Source organism: Megascapheus bottae, chromosome 17 (genome assembly GCF_031878675.1).
Source record: "Megascapheus bottae isolate mThoBot1 chromosome 17, mThoBot2.hap1, whole genome shotgun sequence".
NCBI lineage: Eukaryota > Metazoa > Chordata > Mammalia > Rodentia > Geomyidae > Megascapheus > Megascapheus bottae.
In genome coordinates this window covers 31,420,544-31,441,208 of record NC_143525.1, presented here as the reverse complement: position 1 = coordinate 31,441,208, position 20,665 = coordinate 31,420,544, and the positions used below count along the sequence as shown (strand labels likewise).

The 20,665-nt window shown below is 53.4% G+C and overlaps 1 protein-coding gene across 1 annotated transcript; it reads left to right on the top strand.

The window, feature by feature from the left end:
* Window positions 1-336: 336 nt before the first annotated feature.
* On the top strand, window positions 337-19,909 carry Ngfr (nerve growth factor receptor). Its single transcript, XM_090350649.1, has 6 exons — window positions 337-487; window positions 7,400-7,541; window positions 10,757-11,116; window positions 15,436-15,688; window positions 16,945-17,105; window positions 17,681-19,909. The coding sequence occupies exons 1-6, from the start codon at window positions 419-421 to the stop codon at window positions 17,980-17,982; spliced, it is 1,287 nt and encodes a 428-aa protein (XP_090206775.1). The 5' UTR covers window positions 337-418; the 3' UTR covers window positions 17,983-19,909.
* The last annotated feature ends 756 nt before the right edge of the window (window positions 19,910-20,665 follow it).

Here is a 20,665-nt window from a genome sequence, read left to right as displayed (position 1 = left end):
GGGCCCAGGAACCCACAGCATTTAGACCGACGGGAGCAGCACTCGGAGTGCACCGGATAGCGAGATGCAGTGATCCTGGAGTGGAGAAGCGGCAGTGAAGCGTGCGAGCTTGGCGTCGCCCCCCCCCCCCGCCCACCCCGTGGTTCTCCTCCCCTCCTCCTCTTGGTTCCCCATCCCCGGGCCGCTGAGCCCGGCGGGCGGGCGCGGTTCCGGGGGTGGGCGGGCTGGGCTGGGCGGGGAGGAGGCGGGGCCGCCGCATTGGCTTCACCCAGCGGCTCGGGTCCGCAGCCAGAGCGAGCGGAGCCTCGGGCGGCTCCGGCGGGTGGCGGGCTCTGGGCGCCGCGCAGCTCCGTCCGTGCGCAGAGCGCACCGAGCTTCGGACCCGAGCGGGGAGCTGGGCGCTCGCGGGAAGCTGGCGATGGGGGCAGGTGCTGCTGGCCGCGCCGAGGACCGGCCGCGCCCGCTGCTGCTGCTGCTGCTGCTGGGGGTGAGTGCCAGCCGGAGGGACGCCGGCTCCCTTCCCTGGGATCGGAGCCATGGGCTCCGGACGCAGCCACCCCACCAACAACCGAGTGTCCCAGACGCCGGAACTGGGTAACGAATAGGAGCGCGGATGCCGGGACCCGCGGAGAAGCGCCCAGGACGCTCAGAGTCGACCCTGAAAGTCCCAGGGTAGAGATGGCAGCGAGACTGGCGCTCGAGTGCCGGTCCCCGGGCGCAGCGGGGGAGGGGGCACCAGGAGAAGGTCCCGGGCATCTCGGGTCTCTGAGAGAGGGTCCCGTATGCCGAGACTTTGATGGGGACTTTCTCCTTCAGCATCTTGGTCTCTGGGGAGTCGGGAGGGAGGGAAGGAGGGGACGGGGTAGGGGGGAGATGAGGCCAGGACAAGGGAGGTGTGAGGGGCGAGCAGGACTGGGGCGGGGACGAGTGGATGGAACAATGGGGGGGAGGAGGTTGGAGGGGCTGGAGGCCGAGGGGACCAGGCATGGACAATGGGGACTGGCCAGACAATGCGGAGGAGGGGCATAGGAAAGAGAGATTGGGGAGCGGGAAAAGGGCTGAAGAGGGAGGAGGGCAGAAAAAGGGAGGCAGAGGCCAAGGGAAAAAGCGGGTGCGTACCCTAAAGTGCCGAGAGCCCCGCCAGCCCGAGCGGAGGCGCAGACGTTTCCCGCGCCTGTTCTTGCGCTCTTTCTCCCAGCCTCGCCCAGTCCGGGAATTGCGGCCGGATATCCCCGGGCTGGGAATGAGAGCGCCCACTTCTCCGGGGCGAACCCGCTCCGGGCTTCCCTGCCCGAGGCCGGCGAACTTCTCTGCCTGGGTGCTCACACGTCCTGAAACTGCGTAGCTGATCAGGATGGATGGATGGATGGATGGATGGATGGATGGATGGATGGATGGATGGATGCATGCATGCATGCATGCATGCATGGGTGAATGGATGCATGGATGGATGGGTGGATGGGTGGATGGGTGGAACGGGCGTCCCCTGACGAGGCCTGACCACCGTCACGTCTTGAGGGTGCGGAGCGAGCGCTAAGATGCTCTAGGCGGTGACCGTCCCGGCCGCGCAGCGCTCGCGGCCGCGGGGCCCGAAGGCGGCCGGCAGGGGGCACTGCGGGGCGGCGGATCGCGGGGCGCAGCGGCTCGCGCGCGTCTCGGGCTCACCCCAGCGCCGCGCCCACCGCGCTTCCCTTTCCCGATCCCTCACGCACCCCGCGGGGCTTTGGGTAGAAGCCACTGAGTCTGTACGGAGACCAGGAGACCTCGGGTCTGTCCGGTGATCGTCCAGACGTACCGACTCGGCCCAGGTCGGCAGATCCTCCTAAGTCCTTTGGGTATCGCTAACGGGTACCTTCGGCCTGGCAAAGCAAGTGACGCCCTGCCTTCTCCCTGCAACTTGCCGCTGATTGTTTACACCCCAAGCACCCCATTTTACCGATAAAGGATCCTGAAGTTCTGATCGTTTAAACAACTTGGCCAGGATCTTACAAGCAACTTTTGGGTTAGATTCATGTGTCTGCGCGCCCCACCTCTCATACACCTGATTCCATCTCTGTTACCCCCCACTACACACACACACACCACACACACCTGCTACTTATGCTGGGCGTTCCTGCTCTGCTCCAGGGCTGCGTTTCTCTATGGGGTAGAGAGGGGGCCGGGAATTGACACAACCTGGGTGGGGGGACCGGAAACCTCTCTGGATTCTGACCCCATCCTCAAAGCTGAGCCCTGGTTCGTTGGAGCTATCAGTACCTGTGGCTCTATCCGGAGATTTGGGGTGACTACAGGATCATTTGCTGACTAACATGAGTGGTGAGGGATGCTGCTGAGCCGGGGGTAGGAGGCAGAGAGGAAGGACAAGAGGAGGGACTGGGGTTGCCTGTCCTTCACACCTGGGAGGTGCAAGGACGGAGGATCTGGTGGAGCAGGGTAAGAGCGGGCGTCCCCGAGTTCAGAAGAGACGCAGCAGGAGGGGAGCGGGGCGTGGGGGTCTTGGGACCCCCTTCTCCGGTCCTGCCGGCTCCTGCCTCGACCTCCTCTCGGGGGCCGCCGTCTGGGGCAGCCCTGTCCACCCTGGAGGTCCGAGTTTCTTCCTGGGCCTTGGCGAAAGTGCTGAAACCAGAGCGGGTCCCGGCGGGTCGGCTGGCGGGGCCGCGCCGGTAATGGAGGCACTTTGTCATTCAGACGTCTGTAACAGGAGCTGCGGGCCTGGCTAATGCGCCTAATAGGGATGCCGCGAAGAGGACAGCAGATAGGCGGGCCTGAGCAGCCGGCACGAGTGAAGGGGGGTGATGGCTCAGCCAGAGAAGGGACCCCTCCCACTACCCCCCCCACGTCCCGGTTCCTTGCTAGGGGAAGAGGTAGAGAAGCTGGAATAACATCTGTTGAGTACCTACTGTGTGCTCTTCCACCCTTGGTATTTTGTCTAGTGTTAGTCCTCAGAAGCTCCTAGAAAGGAAAATTTAATCATTCTTTTTTTTTTTTTTTAAGGTCTTGAGGCTTGAACTCCGGCTGTGGGTGCTGTCCCTAAGCTCCATTTGCTCAAGGCTAGCACTCTACCATAGAGCCACAGAGCCATGTCTGACATTTTCTGAGTAGTTTGTTGGAGATAAGAGTCTCACAGACTTTCCTGCCTGGGCTGGCTTCCAACGGAGATCCTCAGATCTCAGCCTCCTGAGTAGCTAGGATTACAGGCATGAGCCACAGCACCCAGCAATCATTCCTATTTTTTTTTTTTTGCCAGTCCTGGGCTTGAGCTCAGGGCGTGAGCACTGTCCTTGGACTTTCTCAAGGCTAGAGCTCTACCACTTGAGCCTTAGCACCACTTCTGGCTTTTTCTATATATGTGGTACCAAAGAATTGAACCCGGTCTTCGTGCATGCTAGGCAAGCACTTTAACCACTAGGCCAAACTCCTGGCCCCCATTCCTATTTTTTTTTCCAGTCCTGGGCTTGAGCTCAGGGCCTGAGCACTGTCCTTGGACTTTCTCAAGGCTAGAGCTCTACCACTTGAGCCTCAGCACCACTTCCAGCTTTTTTCTATGTATGTGGTACCAAGGAATCGAACCTGGGTCTTCATGCATGCTAGGCAAGCACTTTAACCAGTAGGCCAAACTCCCAGCCCCCCCCCCCCCCATTCCTATTTTTATAATGCAGGAACCTGAATCCTCCAGATTTTCAGATGAGGGACCAAGCTTCCTTGATTCATAACTAGAGGTGCCCTCACTGAAATCCAGAGGCCCTGCTCCCAGCTCACTCTAGCTGCCCTCCCTTCTCCCAACTCCCAGATCATCAAAGGAGGGATAGCCCTGAGTTTCCACCAGACCTACAGGTTAGATCTTGTCCTCTATGTCTTTTTTTCTTTTTTTCAGTTGTGGAGCTTGAACTTGGGGCCTGGGCACTGTGCTCTACCATTTCCAGCCACAGAGCCACTTCTGGTAGTTAACTGGAGATAAGAGACTCAGATTTTCCTGCCCAGGTTGACTTTGAAACTTGATCCTCAGATCTTTGACTAACTTAGGATAACAAGTGTGAGCCTTCCGTGTCCTGCTTGCCCTATGTTTTGGAACTGATCCTCTCACCCCTACTGCAGGTTAAGTCTGGGGAATTAGCTACCCACAACTGCTCTCCAGAAGGATGTATCAGGCCCTCTCCTGGACTTGTATGCACCTAAGGCCCTTCAGGTTTTATTTTTTAAATTTTTTCTTTTTCCAATCTGGGCCTTGGGCTTAGGGCCTGAGCACTGTCCTTGGGTTTTCTCCAGGCTAGAGCTCTACCTCTTGAGCCACAGTACCACTTCTGACTTTTTTCTATGTATGTGGTACTGAGGAATTGAACCCAGGTCTTCGTGCATGCTAGACAAGCACCCTACCACTGGACCAAACTCCCATGCCCAGCTCTTCAGGTGTTTGAACACTGATTCTTCTCCATAGTTATCCCTCTGAAGTTGAGCCTCAGGCTGGATCACTAAGGAAACTTTGCTGAAGTTGTAAGTGTCAAGACAGACTAGCATAAGCACTTGTAAATGTAAATACTTTCATTTTGGTATGTTCTAGATTTTGTCCATCAGAAATGGGGGGGAAAAGGAGGTTTTAGAGGTGTGTCTCAGCTGGCAGAGCGACAGCCAGTGCGTGAAAGTATCAGGTACTGAGTCCAAAAAATAGAGTGTAAACATTTTAGAAGAATGTCTGGATCATTCTAACTTTGAAGTGAATTAAGTATAATATAACTTGCAGGCAAGTGTTTTGTCTTTTTGAGAAATGGGCCATTTTGGATCTGATTTCAGGGCAATTAGCCTGAACTCTAGTCACGCCTTCCTGACTTCCAAGCTTTTCCCTCCTTCTATTCCCTGCCAGGGGTCAGCAGCTCATAGCTTCTAAATCAGCTACTTCTTTAGTAACCAATGTTGATTGAACTCCTAGTATATATTAGTCATGGTTGCATGAATAATTTTGTTTACTTCTCACAACAACCCTGTGATGTAGTTATAATCAGTTCATGTTTCAGATGAGGAAACAGTCTAGGGAGGCTAAAGTCTACATAGTATTAAGTAAGTAGCAGACCTGCTATAAGGAAACATCAAGCAAGCTCAAACATATAACCTGAACTCCAAATATAGGTCTTAAGAGAAGGATCAGAGGTAAGGTGAGAGTAGGTTTCCTGACCTACTCCTTGCTCACTCATTTAACATTTCAGCATGAGGCAGGTACTATCACGATTCCCTAATATAGTGAAGAAACAGAGGCACAGAGAAGCTCAAAACCTATCCCAGACCACTCAGCGCCTAAGTGATGGGCCAGCAGTCAGGGCCATGGAAGCAGGAGAGAGAGGGGGAGGGAGGAGGAAGCTCCTCCCAGGCCAGCTCCCACTTCCGGATCTTTCTGTCCAAGCCAATGGCTATTATCTTTCTTTCTAAAGATTCCTTCCTTTAGACTTAGGATGCTGGGGGGGAGGGGCTGCTTCAGTCACATGTTGGTAGCCACAAGAAATGACAACTGCCACCTTGACAGGAAGGGGGAAGGACAGACAGCCTATGAAAAAGCTGACAGGACAAGTAAAAAGGACAAAAATCATGGTAATTAGTTATAAGGAACACCAGAGCCAGAGTATGGGCTGCATTGCAGCCCAGAATAATCCCTGGTATAAACAGTGAGTCCCTGAGTCATGTGGAAACCATGAAGGTATGCTCCAGAGACAAAGGCAAGGCCCCCACAGTGAAGAGAAAATCCATTTGATGGTGACAATGGCATTCCCGTGACCCTTTAGACACTGCAGACAACAGAGCGCATATTGTGTTCTCATGTTCTTAAATTCCATTATTATGTACTGGAGGTCCTAGCTACAAGCCTGCTAGGGACTGTGCCAGACCCTGCCCTCAGGGAGCTGATGGGTGAAGGAATCTGAAGTGTCAGGCTGAGAAAGAATAGACCACTTCCTTGAGGAAGTGATATTTAATCGAGGCCCTAAGTGATGAAAGGAAATCAGGACAGACCCTCTGGAATCTCCTCTCGGGGAAAGCCTAACATCTGGGATCCTGAGACACTGGTCTGCAGATGCTGACGCTGCCACCTTGAGGGAGGTGGTGGCAACTCCCTCTGCTGCCTGTACCTCTGGGTTCATGGAAACCGCACTGCTACCTGTGTATCTCCTGTCTCCCCTCCTTCTCTACCAGGCTGTGGGTTGAGGAGACTGCAGAGTTTTGTTTTTGTTTTTGTTTTTTTAACCTATAGGGAAGGAAGTTTCTTGGCTGCAATATAGCTAGCATAGAAGAGAAGGAATGCCTCAAAATGACCTTATGGATCTCTCCCTCCCCACCTCCCCGCTCTCTCTCTCTGTCGTCTTTGCTTCTCAGCATCAATGGGGTCCATATTGTCTGGAGCCAGCCTAGCAGCCTTTGGAGTTTTATTAGACATTAAGATTGTTTTGTAAGGAGCAGAAATATAAAGCAAGCCTCCACCATCCCCTCTCTGGGGAATCTGGTGCTAAATTGTTCCATCCATGAGCAAAGACGCTTCAGTGGCAGGAATCTGACTCCCCTTTCCCCTGCTTGCAGCTCTGATCCTAGTGGCCACATAGGAGGCCTAGGGATGGGGGAGGGCTCATGGCTGGAAATGAAACCCTGGTGAGACAGGGAAGCTGGGTGGTGAGAGCAGCAGCTTTCATTGATAACAGACGCCCCTTTCCCCTGCCTTGGCGCCAGACTCTCACCCATTGGCTGGTTCTTTGCCCTGGCACCAAGCTGTCGCCATCTCTATCTGTGGAGAAATGAAAACTCCAAGAGGGAGAATGGGGTAGTCCACAACTCCAGTGCTGAGTCGGAATTTGAATCCAAGACCCCAGCCCTCTGCCTTTTCCTCTTGGGCACACATACCTCCCGTTTGATATTTAATATGTGGAATTAAGGACCTGTCCAAAGGCCCTGCTAGCCTTTGTTAGGACAAAAGGCCCCCTTTCTGGGTAAATACAGCTGTGCAGGTGTGAAGCTTAGCAAGTGGAGTTTGAGCCAGATTTGAGCTCTGCTGGCCCCCTTGGCTGAGATCCCTGCTCAAGTTGCAACCTGTCCAACCCTTCAGGAAGATGTGCTGCCGGAAGGCCGCTGCTGGGTCCCAGGCTGCCTTCTCCCACATGGGATTCCAGTAGGGGCTGTAACCCCAAGGTGAACTGTGCAGAAGGTTAGCACTGGAGGCTCTGCCCTCTCGCCCCAGCAGCCTGCGGGGTCCCACAGTAGTCCCTCCCACTGCCTCCCTTTCCACCAGCTTTGATGTGTCTAATGCCTCCCTGGTGAGCTCATCCCAGCCCAGGTGGTTCCAATAGAAAGCATTAGGAAGGGGCTTTTGATCCAACGGAAGACAACCTCCTCTCCTGCCAGTCTGACCCTCTGATCTCCCCCAACCTAGGTGTCTCTCGGAAGTGCCCAGGAGGCATGCCCCACTGGCCTGTACACACACAGCGGGGAGTGTTGTAAAGCCTGCAACCTGGGTGAGGGTGTGGCCCAGCCCTGTGGAGCCAACCAGACTGTGTGCGAGCCCTGCCTGGACAGTGAGTACTGGTGATGGGGAAGGGTGGGAGAGGGGAGTGAGGATGCTCCATGGAATCCTTGTATGTGCTTCTAGGATGGTCACCAGAAATGGCTGTGACCCAATATAGGAGGCAGAGAACAGCAGCTGAGAGTGGAAGGAATGCAGGAGGAGGAGGGGGAATCTGGTGAGGGATCCCCAGAGGTACCCCTTCCCAGCCCCCAAGCAGAGAGACCTGTGGAAATGTGTGGCCAGGCAGGGAGAAGAAGCTGATGCTAAGATCAGCTAAAAATATCTTCTGCACTGCGAAATCAATGGTTGCAACTTACCTTCCGTGGGTTTGGGGGGAAGGGCAGGAAGATCAAATCCTGGCTGCCCTGGAGACTGACCTTGGGGATTCTGGGAGGGTGTGGCTGCCCCTCCCCCAGGCCGACTGTGCTCCAGCTTGGGGACTGAGGAAGCCCAGCAGGCTTTCCAAGCAGCAGTAATAGGGGCTGGAGAGCTACGAGGACCTCCTTTCTTGGGGTGCCATGGGGTCAGGGTGGGAAGAAGCTGCAGGAATCCCCTGCTATCTTATAGAGCTGTTGCGTGGCAGAGGCAGAGGGACAGCAGGGCTGAGCCCCTTTTATCCTAGTCTGGTTTAATATCCTTTGTGCTCTTTGGAATTCTGCCCCATGGACCTTGTAGTGCTCAATTGCTGCTTTTTGTTTTGTTTTGTTTTATGGCAGTCCTGGGACTTGAACTCAGGACCTGAGTGCTGAGGCTAGCACTCTACCACTTGAGCCACAGTTCCACTTGTGGCTTTTTGATGGTTAATTGGAGGCTTTCCTGCTTGGGCTGGCTTTACGCAGTGATCCTCAGATCCTTGCCTCCTGAGTAGCTAGAATTACAGGTGTGAACCACTGGCACTGGCTTTAATTACTGTGTAGGAACTAGGTAAGGGACCTTTCTCTGACAGCTGCTGGCCACATCCTGTATTCCGTCTACCTGGTGTTCAGTGCCCTCCTGGAGGGCCAGAGAACCAGCCTCCACTAATTCTTTAACACTGCTGAGAGCAGAGTACAGGACTGGCTGGTAACTTTGAGCACATCAGGTGGGCTTACCTCCAGATGTCTCCACTCTACCAGTCCAGCCATCAGGGAACCCCTATATATTACTGTTCCTCAAACACAGTGTTCCACCTTTGTGCTTTGGTGCTTGTGACTTTTAATTCTTGGGAAGGTCTGTCACTTTCCCTGGGTTTTGGGTACCTGGATTCCAGTCTAACTGTGTGTTCTGGGGCTGAGTCTCCTAAGACTGACCCCCTTTGCTTCCTGTCCAGGGGTTTTTCAGCAGAAAGTGGGGTGTCAAACTCAAGAGGGGCTCAATCAGGACTCTCTGGGAAGGAGGAAGGAGGCAGAAGTCAGCTCCAGGGCTGCTGGAGGACCATTCCCCTTCCCCTCCCCCACTGTCCCCTCCCTCCCCCCAGCTGTGTTAACAGGCTGTCTTTACAAGCCCATTTTATGGGATGGAGACCCCAGTGGACTTTCCCTCTATCCTCAAAATGTTTCCACAAGGAAACCTATTAAGCTCCTGCCTTCATGCTCTGCCAAAAACGACCACATTTTTCACACCACCTAAACCTCTCTCCCAGGAGCTTTCTGCTAATTTCTGTATTTTCCCAGGAGCAGGGCTTTCCTCTTCCCCTCTAGTATAACTAGACCCACCCCTTTCACATGCCCACCGGACAGGATTCTCTTGTTTGTAGAGATTGAATAACTTGCCTCAGCTGTTGAGCTTTTTAGTGTCTGTATCGCTATCACCAAAGTTCACTGTACTTACCATATCCCTCACCCAGGGCCCAGCCTTCATAAGCTCCCTACTATGTGTCAAATATGGAATCACTGAGCTTCTCTTACTTGTGGCCGTTATTCCCCTCCCTCCCTCATACTTTCTTTTAAATATTGAGAAACTGTCTCTGTCTTTCACCTTCTTTAGCTAAACTTGAGCACTCAGTCCTCTTGGCTGAGCCTCCCAGGTGCCCATGACCCCATGCCTGGTTATTACTCTCTATTTGACAAAGAAAGAAGGCTCAGAGAGATTACATGAAACATTTACCAGTCATACAGATAATATGGAATAGTGTTTTGAATCTAGATCTGCCTGTTCTCCAAAAAGAAACTGAGGGTTCTTCTGGGGGGATTTACTAGAATTCACTGTGCCCCTAGGCCATTCCCTTTCTCTGTTCTCTGCCCTTGTGTCTGCCCCTTTCACATCTCTCTGGATTTTTCTGCTTTCCCCAACTTCCCTTCTTCTACCCTCTGGGAGAAGACCTGGGGCTTATCACCTGATGATGGTGTTGAGATGGCATCAGATCCCCATTTTCCTCCCGTAGACTTTCTTCTTTGGTTTCCACATTCCCAGCATTCCTTACTTTTCAGGATCCTAACTCTTTGGAGCCCCTCCTCAACTGGTGGAGTTTTCCACCCAGTAAGAAAGAGACCCTGCCTCTGTTCCTGTTTCGATCTCTGCATAGGCGCTCCCTTATGCCGGAGCTCGTTTCCATTAGTTAACAGAGTGTGACTCAAGAGTGATCTTCATGCCAGGAGAGGTCACTGAACAGTATATGCCAACCCTTCTTTGCTTTCTAGCTTTGATCCTTCCTGCTGTACCTGAATGATCTTGCCTAGAGTCTTGTTCCCACTTCTCCAGAGCCAAGCCCTCTGGCCTGGCCTGTGGACTATCATAATGGGTGGGGAAATTCTCCCGTCTAGATCTAGTCACTCTCACTTGGGGCCCCACCTGACATTTTACCTGGTGACTGGTACTGCACGTCAGCCGAGGCAGAGGCTCCCTGGGGAGGGCCCCTAGTGCCTGGACTGAGTGTATACAGCCCAGCTCTAGCAGGAGGGAAGGGCTGGGTGTGGGCCATGCTCAGATTATTCCTTAATCATGCTGGGAACTCTCTAAGATGTTTTGCCAAGGAATTTACCAGCACCAGCTGGGTTACCCCTCCTGCGGGCCTCCTCCAGGGCCAGCTCTGCTGGGACCTAGAGGATGGGGCTCCTGGCTCTCCTCCCAGTCAGCTGCCACCAGCTTGTGGGGATCAAGGATTCATGGGAAGAAAATGGGAGTCAGTGAGAAATCGAGAGTGAAGCAAGGGCCCTGTCAGGTGATGGAGAGGCAGGGCCTGTAGTCCCTACACCCCACCTGCCTAAGTTAACTGTCTGCTGCCTCCCTGCCTCCCCCTCTTCTCAGGTGTGACATTCTCTGATGTGGTGAGTGCCACTGAGCCATGCAAACCCTGCACAGAGTGTGTGGGACTGCAGAGCATGTCTGCGCCGTGTGTAGAGGCAGACGATGCCGTGTGCCGCTGTGCCTATGGCTACTACCAAGACGAGGTGACAGGCCGCTGCGAGGCCTGCAGCGTGTGTGAGGCTGGCTCGGGCCTCGTGTTCTCATGCCAGGACAAGCAGAACACCGTGTGTGAGGAGTGCCCCGATGGCACATACTCTGATGAGGCCAACCACGTGGACCCGTGCCTGCCCTGCACGGTGTGCGAGGACACCGAACGCCTGCTGCGTGAGTGCACACGCTGGACAGATGCTGAGTGCGAGGGTGAGTGCAGTGGGGTGGAGGATGGGGACACTGGGGCACTGGAGTTGTAAGGACCCTATCCCCACATGGGGAGGGGGTCAGGAAGGCCCCTGCCAGGCCTTCCCAGACAGTTCTGTGACTTTAGGGAATAAATTTACTAATAAATTAGTAAATACATTTTTCTTCTTTTTCTTTCCTCTTTTCCTTTCCTTTCCTTTTTTCTTCCTTTCCTTTCCCTTCCCTTTTCCTCTTTCTCCTCTCCTTCTTCTTCTCCTTCTTCTTCTTCCTCTTCCTTCTCCTTTTTCCTCTTCCTCTCCTTCCCCTTCCCCTTCTCCTTCTCCTCCTTCTCCTCCTCCTTTTCCTCTCCTCCTCTTCTTCCTCCCCTTCCTCCCCCTCAACTCTCTCTGACTCTCTGTGATGGTACTGGAACTTGAATTTAAAGTATAGGTCCTGTCCCTTAACTTTTTCACTCGAGGCTGGTGCTCTACCACTTGAGTCACACCTCCACTTTCCAGCCTTTTTGTTGGCGAATGGAGATAAGACTCTCACAGACTCTCCTGCCTGGGCTGGCTTTGAACCATAACTCGCATATCTCAACTTCCTTAGTCGCTAGGACTCCAGGTATGAGCATCAATGCCCTCTCTGCGCCTGAATCCTGCCCTCATCACAGGACCTTCATAATGATGGCCCAGTGGACTAAGCATTGAGAAAGCCAGCACTTTTTTTTTTTTTTTTGCCAGTCCTGGGCTTAAGCTCAGGGCCTAAGCACTGTCCTTGTATTTTTCTCAAGGCTAGAGCTCTACCACTTGAGCCTTAGCACCACTTCCAGAAGAATCGAACCCGGGTCTTCGTGCATGCTAGGCAAGCACTCTACCACTAGGCCAAACTCCTGGCCCCGAGGAAGCCAGCACTCTTATCCCTTTGGGCACAATTAAGTTACTTCCTTGTAACTCAGTTTCGGGATCTCATTCAGGACCATGCCAGCTAGTTATTGGTCTGGTAGCAGCTAGTGACTGGAAGAGAGCCACAGCTGCTGGAACAGGTCTGTGTCATCTGAGACAAGCATTCTGAGGTGAAAAGGGACAGCAGGATCTGGAGGAGTGGCAATCCTTTGGCTCTGAGGCTTGGTCTAGGTTCATGTTGTCTGATGGCTCTAGAACATAGTCTGGAGTTCACCCTGTCAGTATCTGAGTGCCACCAGGGTGGTTGCTCTCATCTCTGGACTCGGGGGTCTCTCACTGGGCCTCTCTCACTGGGCATGTAGTTATCAGAGCACGAATGTAGCTGGATGGCTTCCCTTGTGCTATCTGGAGATGGAGTCAAGTCTTTAGAGCAGTTAGATATAGATTATGTTGTGAGACGAAGTCAAATAGAAGACTGGAGATCTAGTCTGTGCCAGTAAGAGGCCCTGAGTTCAAATCCCAGTAACACACACACACACACACACACACACACACACAGGTGTGTGGCATGCCTAGATCTGTGGAGGATAGTGGGTACATATAGTTCAGGAGAGTTGGAAATACCCACCTTAACCTTGTGACCCTAAAGAGAAGAGTAGATCTCAGCCTGGGCAGACAGAGACAATCTTGGCTCCAGTCTGAAGATTGAGGAGGGGTCTCTTGGTCTAGCTTCCAGCCGAGAAAGCAGACAATTCTGGCTTTGGAAATTCTTCCCCACCCCCCACGACCGACTGGTAGAGGCAGAGGCAGCACAACTTCTACTTTCAGTTTGCCTCCTTTTGATGAGGGAGGTCCCCTGCCCTTGGGGGGCCTCTAAATGATCCAATCAGATCCACTTAGCCCTCCCATATCCTGATCCTGCCCTCCCAGTACTGTGAGCTCAGTTAGGGAACCAAGGGTAGAGAAGGACTAAAGCTAGACTATGCTGGTGTGTGTTTGAAGCTTCCTGAACTAGGGAGAGGGTGGGAGAGGAATGGGGCGTTGACCCCAATGTAGCTGTGATAGACATTGCCCTGGGCCAGGAGACAGACAAGTGGCATCAGGCGCCAGGCAGAGCAGGGAGAAAATTAGCGGAGCCAGGTGGCAGGCAAGTGGGTAGCTTGGCTGCGTGAGCAAGTCAGGACTGGTAAGGGGTGAGGGGTGGGGAGCTAACAAGTCAGGGGGTGTGGTTAGGGTAAAGACTAGAAGTGGCTGAAAGAGAGGCAGGTACTCCACCCAGCCTTCGCAGATTCCTTCCAGAATCTGTGAATTTCACCCCACTTGCCCAGCCACCTTCAAGAAGAAGGGTACCCCTGCGGAATGTGTGTCCTGTTTGGCTTCTAGAGAAGGGCTACATGTCAGCTCCAGGACTGAGGGTCCATTTCAGGAAATGGAATTTGATTCTCAGTTTCGTTGCCCTCCCTCCAGTCCTGTGTAACATGCTTTCCTGCATATACATTTCAGGTATCAACAGGGTGACTCACCCACCCTTGGGGCAGAGGCCTCCCACCCCCCAACCCCATCCCCCACCCCACCCCCCACCCCTTATCCCCAGTAAAAGTTTAGGACAGGTAACCTGGTCTCTCCACCACAGAGTCTGATAGCTCCCATTCCGGAAATGGCTGTGGGGACTTGCCAGAGGCTTAGTGGGTTAAAATGTTAGCGGACATGGCCACATCTGGATCTCATCCCCACCCTGTCAGAGAGGTTGGAGAGGTGAGGGAAAGTGAACCCTAGAACCATAGCCAGCCAGCACTGTCTTCAATGTGGCCTGTCCCTTAGTGGCCCCTTTCATCTCTGCTTTAGTCTGGTTCATGCCCACCTTTGGACACACCTCAGGTTTGGGGGTATTGGTCCAAGCTGAGCTGTAGTGGCAGCCTCTGGATTGGGCTGGCCACCGGAAGACCCTCCCCTGTTCAGGGCTGCCAGAAGACAGGACTGTCTGTGTCTCTTCCACTTCCTGCCCTACTCCCTCTAGCCCCTCCCAGGACTAAGATGGGGGAAGGGTGAGATGGGCAGCAGATGGCAACCCTCTCCCTGCTGCCAGCCAGATGGATTCCAGACTCACATCTGGGGGCCTTACCCCTCAGAAGGTGCTGAAAATGGAGGGCTTTGAAGCATCTTTGTCTTGAGCCTCAGAAGACCAATGGGCAACTTGAGCTCCAGCTTGGGTGGGCACATGGGTCTGGATGGGGCAGAGCTGGAGAGTAAGGTGCTCTTCTTTTACCCTACTGGCATGTCCTGCCTGCTTTCCCTCCCTGCCCTGGGTGTGGGAAGTGAGGATGGATAGGCAGCTTTGTCCAGACAAGTTACCCCCAGGCTGTCCAGATCCACAACCCCTAGCATTGCCTCTGGCTGGATGGCAGAATGGAAAAAATTCCATCCACTTGTGCCAGGAAGTGCTGGGACCCTTGCCAGAGAGTCTGGCAGTGCCCAGCTAACATGAGAAGGCCTAGGTGGGTGGCCAGGCACCATCTCCTACCCTTAAGGCAGTGGGCAGTACCTGCCTCAAAGTCCTTCTCTTTATTAGGCCTTTTATTAATACCGCCAAAGAGGGGCCCAGGCTACCTGCAGAGGTGCCGGGTCAGTGGGAAGGGGCAGGGCAGGAAAGAGGCTTTGACCACTGTCCAGGAACTGGGCTGAAGGGCAGCAAGCCAGCTGCACCCTCCACCCCGAAGCTGACAGTAGAGATAGGAAGAGGGGCTGAGTACCCCGCTGCCCCTTTAAGAAGCACTTTGGGATCAGTCATGGGTGGTGTTTTCGATCTTTCTTAGAGCTGCTGTCATCTGGACCTAGGGAAGTTACTTAAGGCACCCCTGCTATTCAGGCTCCCAATTCCAGGCTTCTGGTACTCAGAGAGATCAGAATAGAACTCTAGGTTCACAGATCAAGATGGAAGGGAGCATAGAGACCATGCCTCTCCATAGTTCTTTTTGTGTGTTTGTTTTGTTGGTTGTAGGGCTTGAACTCTGGGCCTGGGCATTGTCCCTGAGCTCGTCAGCTCAAGACCACTGCCCTACCCCTTGAGCCACAGCGCCACTTCCAGTTCTCTGGTGGTGAATTGGAGATAAGGGTCTCATGGATTTAGTGCACAGGCTGGCTTTGAACCATGATCCTCAGATCTCAGTCTCCTGAATAGCTACGGTTACAGAAGTGAGCCACCACACCCAACAACTCCTCTCCATAGTTCTGTTCTCCAGGTGGGGATGTTGAGGTCCCATCACCCATAGTGCTAGAGTTGCCTTAGACCTCCTGATTTCCAGCCTGACATGCCCATGATCCCAGCTCCCACCTCTGGACACCCAGGACCAGGGGTGGGATTCAGGAAGAGGTGAGAACAGAAAGGGAAAGACCTGCAGTTGGTGGGTGAGCACTCACTCTTGTGATCCTGTGCCTCAGAGATTCCTAGCCGTTGGAGTACCCGGTCTACACCCCCCGAGGTCTCAGACAGTACAGCTCCCAGCACCCAGGAGCCTGCGGTACCTCCAGAGAAAGATATTGTCGCCAGCACAGTGGCAGATGTGGCTACCACAGTGATGGGCAGCTCCCAGCCCGTAGTGACCCGAGGAACCACGGACAACCTCATCCCTGTCTATTGCTCCATCCTGGCTGCTGTGGTTGTGGGCCTTGTGGCCTACATAGCCTTCAAGAGGTGAGAGAAGAGGCATGATGGGGGCCCATTGTGGATGTTTGCTCTGAAATGTCCCGAACACACACCCATTCTTTTAACTCAACCCCAAATAAAGCTCATCTTCATCCATCATCCACTGACTCATTCCATGGTTGGTCAGTGGAGATGAGAACGAAACATGGACTGGCCTCAACCTCTTCTGACTCACAGGCTGAGCGCTCTCTCTCTCTCTCTTTCAATCTCTCTCTCTCTCCCACCCTACTACCCCCTTTCACTTCCTCACCCCTCAACCACCTCAGGCCTTACCCCCTCCTGCCGTGCCATTCATCTCAATTACCTGGGTGTACATGTTTCTCTTCTTCCTCCCATGTCGTCCTCGGGCTTTTGTGACACACACATCCAGGAATCTAGGATGTATGGACAAGTATTTTAAAGTTTCAAGTGCAGGTTCTACTCTTTGTGTGTTTAATCATCAAAGAATTACATGCTTGTTTAGGAAAATGAGAACAAGATCAGCGCCCAAACCCTCCCCCCATCACCCCCCCCCCCGCCCCGAATCTCACACTGGAGCTCAAACCCAGGACCTTGTGCATGCTAAGCAAAGACCAGTATCTTCTACAGCTCAAAGTAAATGCTTCCCTTTTCATTCTCCAAATCCTACTCATCTCCTAGTTGGAATGTTTGGAATGGAACCTTCCCAGTTATTTTCTGGGCATTTGTTAGTATAAACACATTATATATGTACGTCTTTTATATCATTGCTTGTGATTATGCATTTTTGGGTCTCAGTGGAATCGTTCTGTACATATTTTACAATATGCTTTTCTACTTAATCTGCTTTAGGAGAACTTTCCTCAGAACAAAGATCATCTGATCATTTGCAACCACTCATTCAATAATATGGATAGATCATAATTTATTTAGCCAGGCCTTCCTTGATGAACATTTATTTTCCATTTTTGTTATTGCTTATAATTGCAGAGGAAATCCTTGTGTATATTGCTGCCCACATATGGGAGCATTTATACAGGATAGACTGGGAAAAGTAGAATTCCTGAGAAGTTCTCTATGTCTGAACTGTTTATTCCGTGAACCTCTAGTGGTGATTGTGTACTGCTGCTCCTTTTCTCAAGGGTAGGGTGGGGGAGGAAATGAGCATCTTAGGTACTATGGGCACATGCATACCCCTTGCCCTTTGCATCAGAGCAGACAGCTCAGCCAGACTGGCATTGCAATCCCTCACATGCCCCCCTGGCTGGCCTGTCCCCTAACTCCAGGTGGAACAGTTGTAAGCAGAACAAACAAGGAGCCAATAGCCGGCCTGTGAACCAGACGCCCCCTCCTGAGGGAGAAAAACTACACAGCGACAGTGGCATCTCTGTGGACAGCCAGAGCCTGCATGACCAGCAGCCTCACACACAGACAGCCTCAGGCCAAGGTGAGCTGCAGAAAGCTGGTGTAATGAAAATTATAATGTCTATGGGAGTGACTGCCAGAGGGACAGGCTAACTGTCTTGGTTGAAGGATGGGAGAGCCTGGTTGGGGTCAGGGGGAGGGGGGAGGAAATGGGAAAGATGTGCTTTTCAATGACTTGGGAAATTGAGGCATTAGCAAAGGAGCATCCAGGCTCATCATGTTAATTGTTCCCCCCCTAGGGGCTCATTAACTGTCCAAAGTAGTTGTAATTAGCCTCCTGCCTTGGACTTCTGGGGAACAAGTTGGTTAAGTGGGGACCCTAATTAGTGGCCCATAGCTGGGCTCCAGGACACTTGTCTGGAGCTGAGGAGTCCTGTCTTCTCTGTCTTGATTAATTGCTGGGGGTGAGGGGCTAGGTGGAATGGATAATGCTGGCCCCACCCTTGAGCAAGGATCAATGAGTGAGACAGCCTTCCCCAGACTGGCCTTATGCAGGACTAAGAATCCCAGATTAGAAGAATGTCTCCTAGGGTCCTACCCCAGGCATGGGGGATGGGGGGTTCCAGATAGAAGCTGACCCCCTCTGGTTCCCTGCAGCCCTCAAAGGTGAAGGAGGCCTGTACAGCAGCCTGCCCCCAGCCAAGCGAGAGGAGGTGGAGAAGCTACTCAATGGCTCTGCGGGGGAAACCTGGCGGCACCTGGCTGGTGAGCTGGGCTACCAGCCCGAGCACATAGACTCCTTCACCCACGAGGCGTGTCCTGTCCGAGCCCTGCTTGCCAGCTGGGCTGCCCAGGACAGCGCCACACTTGACGCTCTTGTGGCCGCCCTGCAGCGCATCAAGCGACCTGACATTGTGGACAGCTTGTGCAGCCAGTCCACAGCCACGTCCCCAGTGTGAGCCCGCCCACCGGGGAGCCCCTGCCCCGTCCCTGCATTCCGATGACTGATGCTCCAGCCAGTCCCCCGTGGAGCCTGTACCCCTGGGGTGGGCCAGCAGTCAGAGCTGAGCTCCTCTGTGCAAGGTATCCAAGGCCAGGACCCCAAATCACAGCCCTGTCACTGCCCCTGAGTGACCTCCTTTACTTCTGATCATACATCTCTAGGAAGAGAGGGGACCCTCCCAGTTTCTGCCCCGCATAATTGCCATCTCAGGCCTTCCTTCCCTTGTCCCACTGCTGGGTGGGCCAGCCCCTCCCAACTCAGTGGTGTCAGATGGGGCACTGACACCAAGGACCGGACTGGGGGGGCAGTGACTAGGCCCCAGAGACTCAGAAGGAAGTACTGAGGAACCAGAGCCATGGACTCTACACTGTGAACTTGGGAAGCAGGGAGCTAAATACTCCCCCTGTCCTTCCCTGCTCCCCCCTGGCCAAAGATGAAGAGGATCAGATGTCTGTCTCCGTGGGAAGCAGCTTTGAAACCTAATCTACCTGCCTCGTTTACATCAGGGCAGTGAAGCCCAGAGAGAGGCAGTGACTTGCCCAAAACTACCCAGCAATGAAAAGGAGCCATTATAGGCTGGCACCTTCCTTTCTGAATGATTGGCGTTGGGATTGCTGGAAGGCTGGGGGTGGCAGTGGGAGGAGGGTACCAGGTGACCTTCAAAGAAATGTCCTGAAGCCAAGTCCACTCCTCTCCCCACCCCCTCCAGCCTCAACTCATTCCCTGATAGAGAGAGGTTTCTGGCTCAAGGCCTGGTCTATGGCATCCCAGTAAGGTTAGGTATGGGGTTTGCAGAAGGGGGTGCTTCCTCCTGTCTGCCCCTCCCCCTTGGGCTTGTCCTGGTAGCATTTATGGGGTGATCCATTTCTTGGTACCCTCCTTTCTGGCAAAGACCTGGAGCCAGGCCTAGAACCAGCCCTAGGGGTCAGAATTAGTGGATGGCCACCCCTGCCATTGCACAGACACACACAGGATGAGATATCTTGTTTTTTCTTCATGAATTTCCTTCTGTGGAGCCAAGACTGGATTCTGCCTGGGCTGCTGCCAGGGAAGCATCCAGGGAGCTGAGTGAGGCTGGGCAGTCTTCTTTCGCCCCCGACTTTGGCAGGCCAAGGACTGCCGAGGCTTGAGCAGGCGTCTGTCTTCCAGAGGCCATAGCGTGGAGGAATGCTCCCTTCCTCCCCTTTCCCAAAGTATGGGCTGGCTGCATCCAGGAGGTTGTAATGGAGAAAAGTGGGCCAGTGTGGGAACGCAGCAGGAAAGAATGAAGTTGGCCTGTGGCCTGTGGGGGGGTGGCTCCCCCACATTTAGAGGCCCCTGCAAAGGACTGTTTTCCTTAGCATGGCCAGAAGGGGCATGAGGTCTCTGTGGTTTTTCATCCCCTTCCCGGCCTGTTCTGTTTTGCTTGCTGTTGGAATGAGTGGGGCTCCCCCTCTATTTTGCATGAAGGAGCCCTAGGCAGTGTGCACGGATGGACGCCCTTCCTCCCCACCCAGAGTCTGCGTAAGGGCCTAGAAGCATTGCATGGAGATGTAGCTGGCATTTCACAGCCCTCAGTCTGTGATGGCCAGAGGAGCCCCATGTGCGGGCCCCTCTCCCTGGGAACTTGGGGAGTGGTCAGTCTGTATTTATTTTTCTCCCTAGCAGCTGGGGAAGGGGGGGGGGGCGTGGGAAGCTGCAAGTATAGTTTAGCATGTGTTTGGTTCTGGGGCCCCTCCTTGCCACCCTTTGGGCCAAGATGGAACCCTTTGTCCTTCTACCTGGGAGCTGCAAGCCCCAGACCCCCAAAACACCCCCTGTCACCTACCCCTTGCATCCTGTGTAATCATTTCTTTGGACCTCTTGAAACCTACACATAAAACATAAGTGGTAAACATTAAATAGCAAAGAAAGAAAAATTGGTGCAGAGAGATTGCCTGGTTTGATTTGATTGGGATGGTGTGTACATACATATCAGTCCCACGTGTAATTCCCAACTTGGCAAATTCTTGTCCTATTTTTCCCTAAGCTGGTTTTGTCTTGCTTTGGTGACAGTACTGGGATTTGAATTCAGGGATTCACACTTTAGAGATAGGCATGGTCCAGGACATAGACCCGGGCTCAATTCCTCAGTCCACATACTTAGGCATGTCGGACTGGACTGGAGAAAGAGAGAAAGAGGGAGAGAGAGAGTGTGCTAACTGCCTGAGCCACACCTCTAGCCCTTTTTTTTTTGGGGGGGGGGCGCGTCATGTGGCTTGAATTGGGCCTGGGTGCTGTCCCTGAGCTCTTCAGCTCAAGGTTACCACCCTATCCCTGGGCCTGGGTATTGTCTCTGAGCTCCTCAGCTTAAGGCTACTGCCCTACTCTTGAGCCAAGCCCCATTTCCTGTTTTCTAGAGGTTAATTGGAGATAAGACTCTCAGGTCCTTTTGTGCCCTGGCTGGCTTTGAACCTTGATCCTCAGATCTCAGCCTCCTAAGTAGCTAGGATTACAGGCATGAGCCACCGTACCTGGCCTCTAGCCCTTTTGACTTTGGTTATTTCTGATGATAGGTCCTTGCTTTTTGCCTGAGTCTATACCCAGACTCCAATCCTATTTATGCTTCCTGCCAGCTTTTCCTAGTTGAGATGAGTCTTTTGAACTTTCCCTAGGCCTGG

Bases quoted from the DNA above. Each gene is read 5' to 3' on its own strand.
- Ngfr (XM_090350649.1), top strand. From the start codon at position 419: ATGGGGGCAGGTGCTGCTGGCCGCGCCGAGGACCGGCCGCGCCCGCTG. The intron at 488-7,399 runs GTGAGTGCCAGC...CCCCCAACCTAG, and splicing joins TGCTGCTGCTGCTGCTGGGG to GTGTCTCTCGGAAGTGCCCA. The intron at 7,542-10,756 runs GTGAGTACTGGT...CCCTCTTCTCAG, and splicing joins GTGCGAGCCCTGCCTGGACA to GTGTGACATTCTCTGATGTG.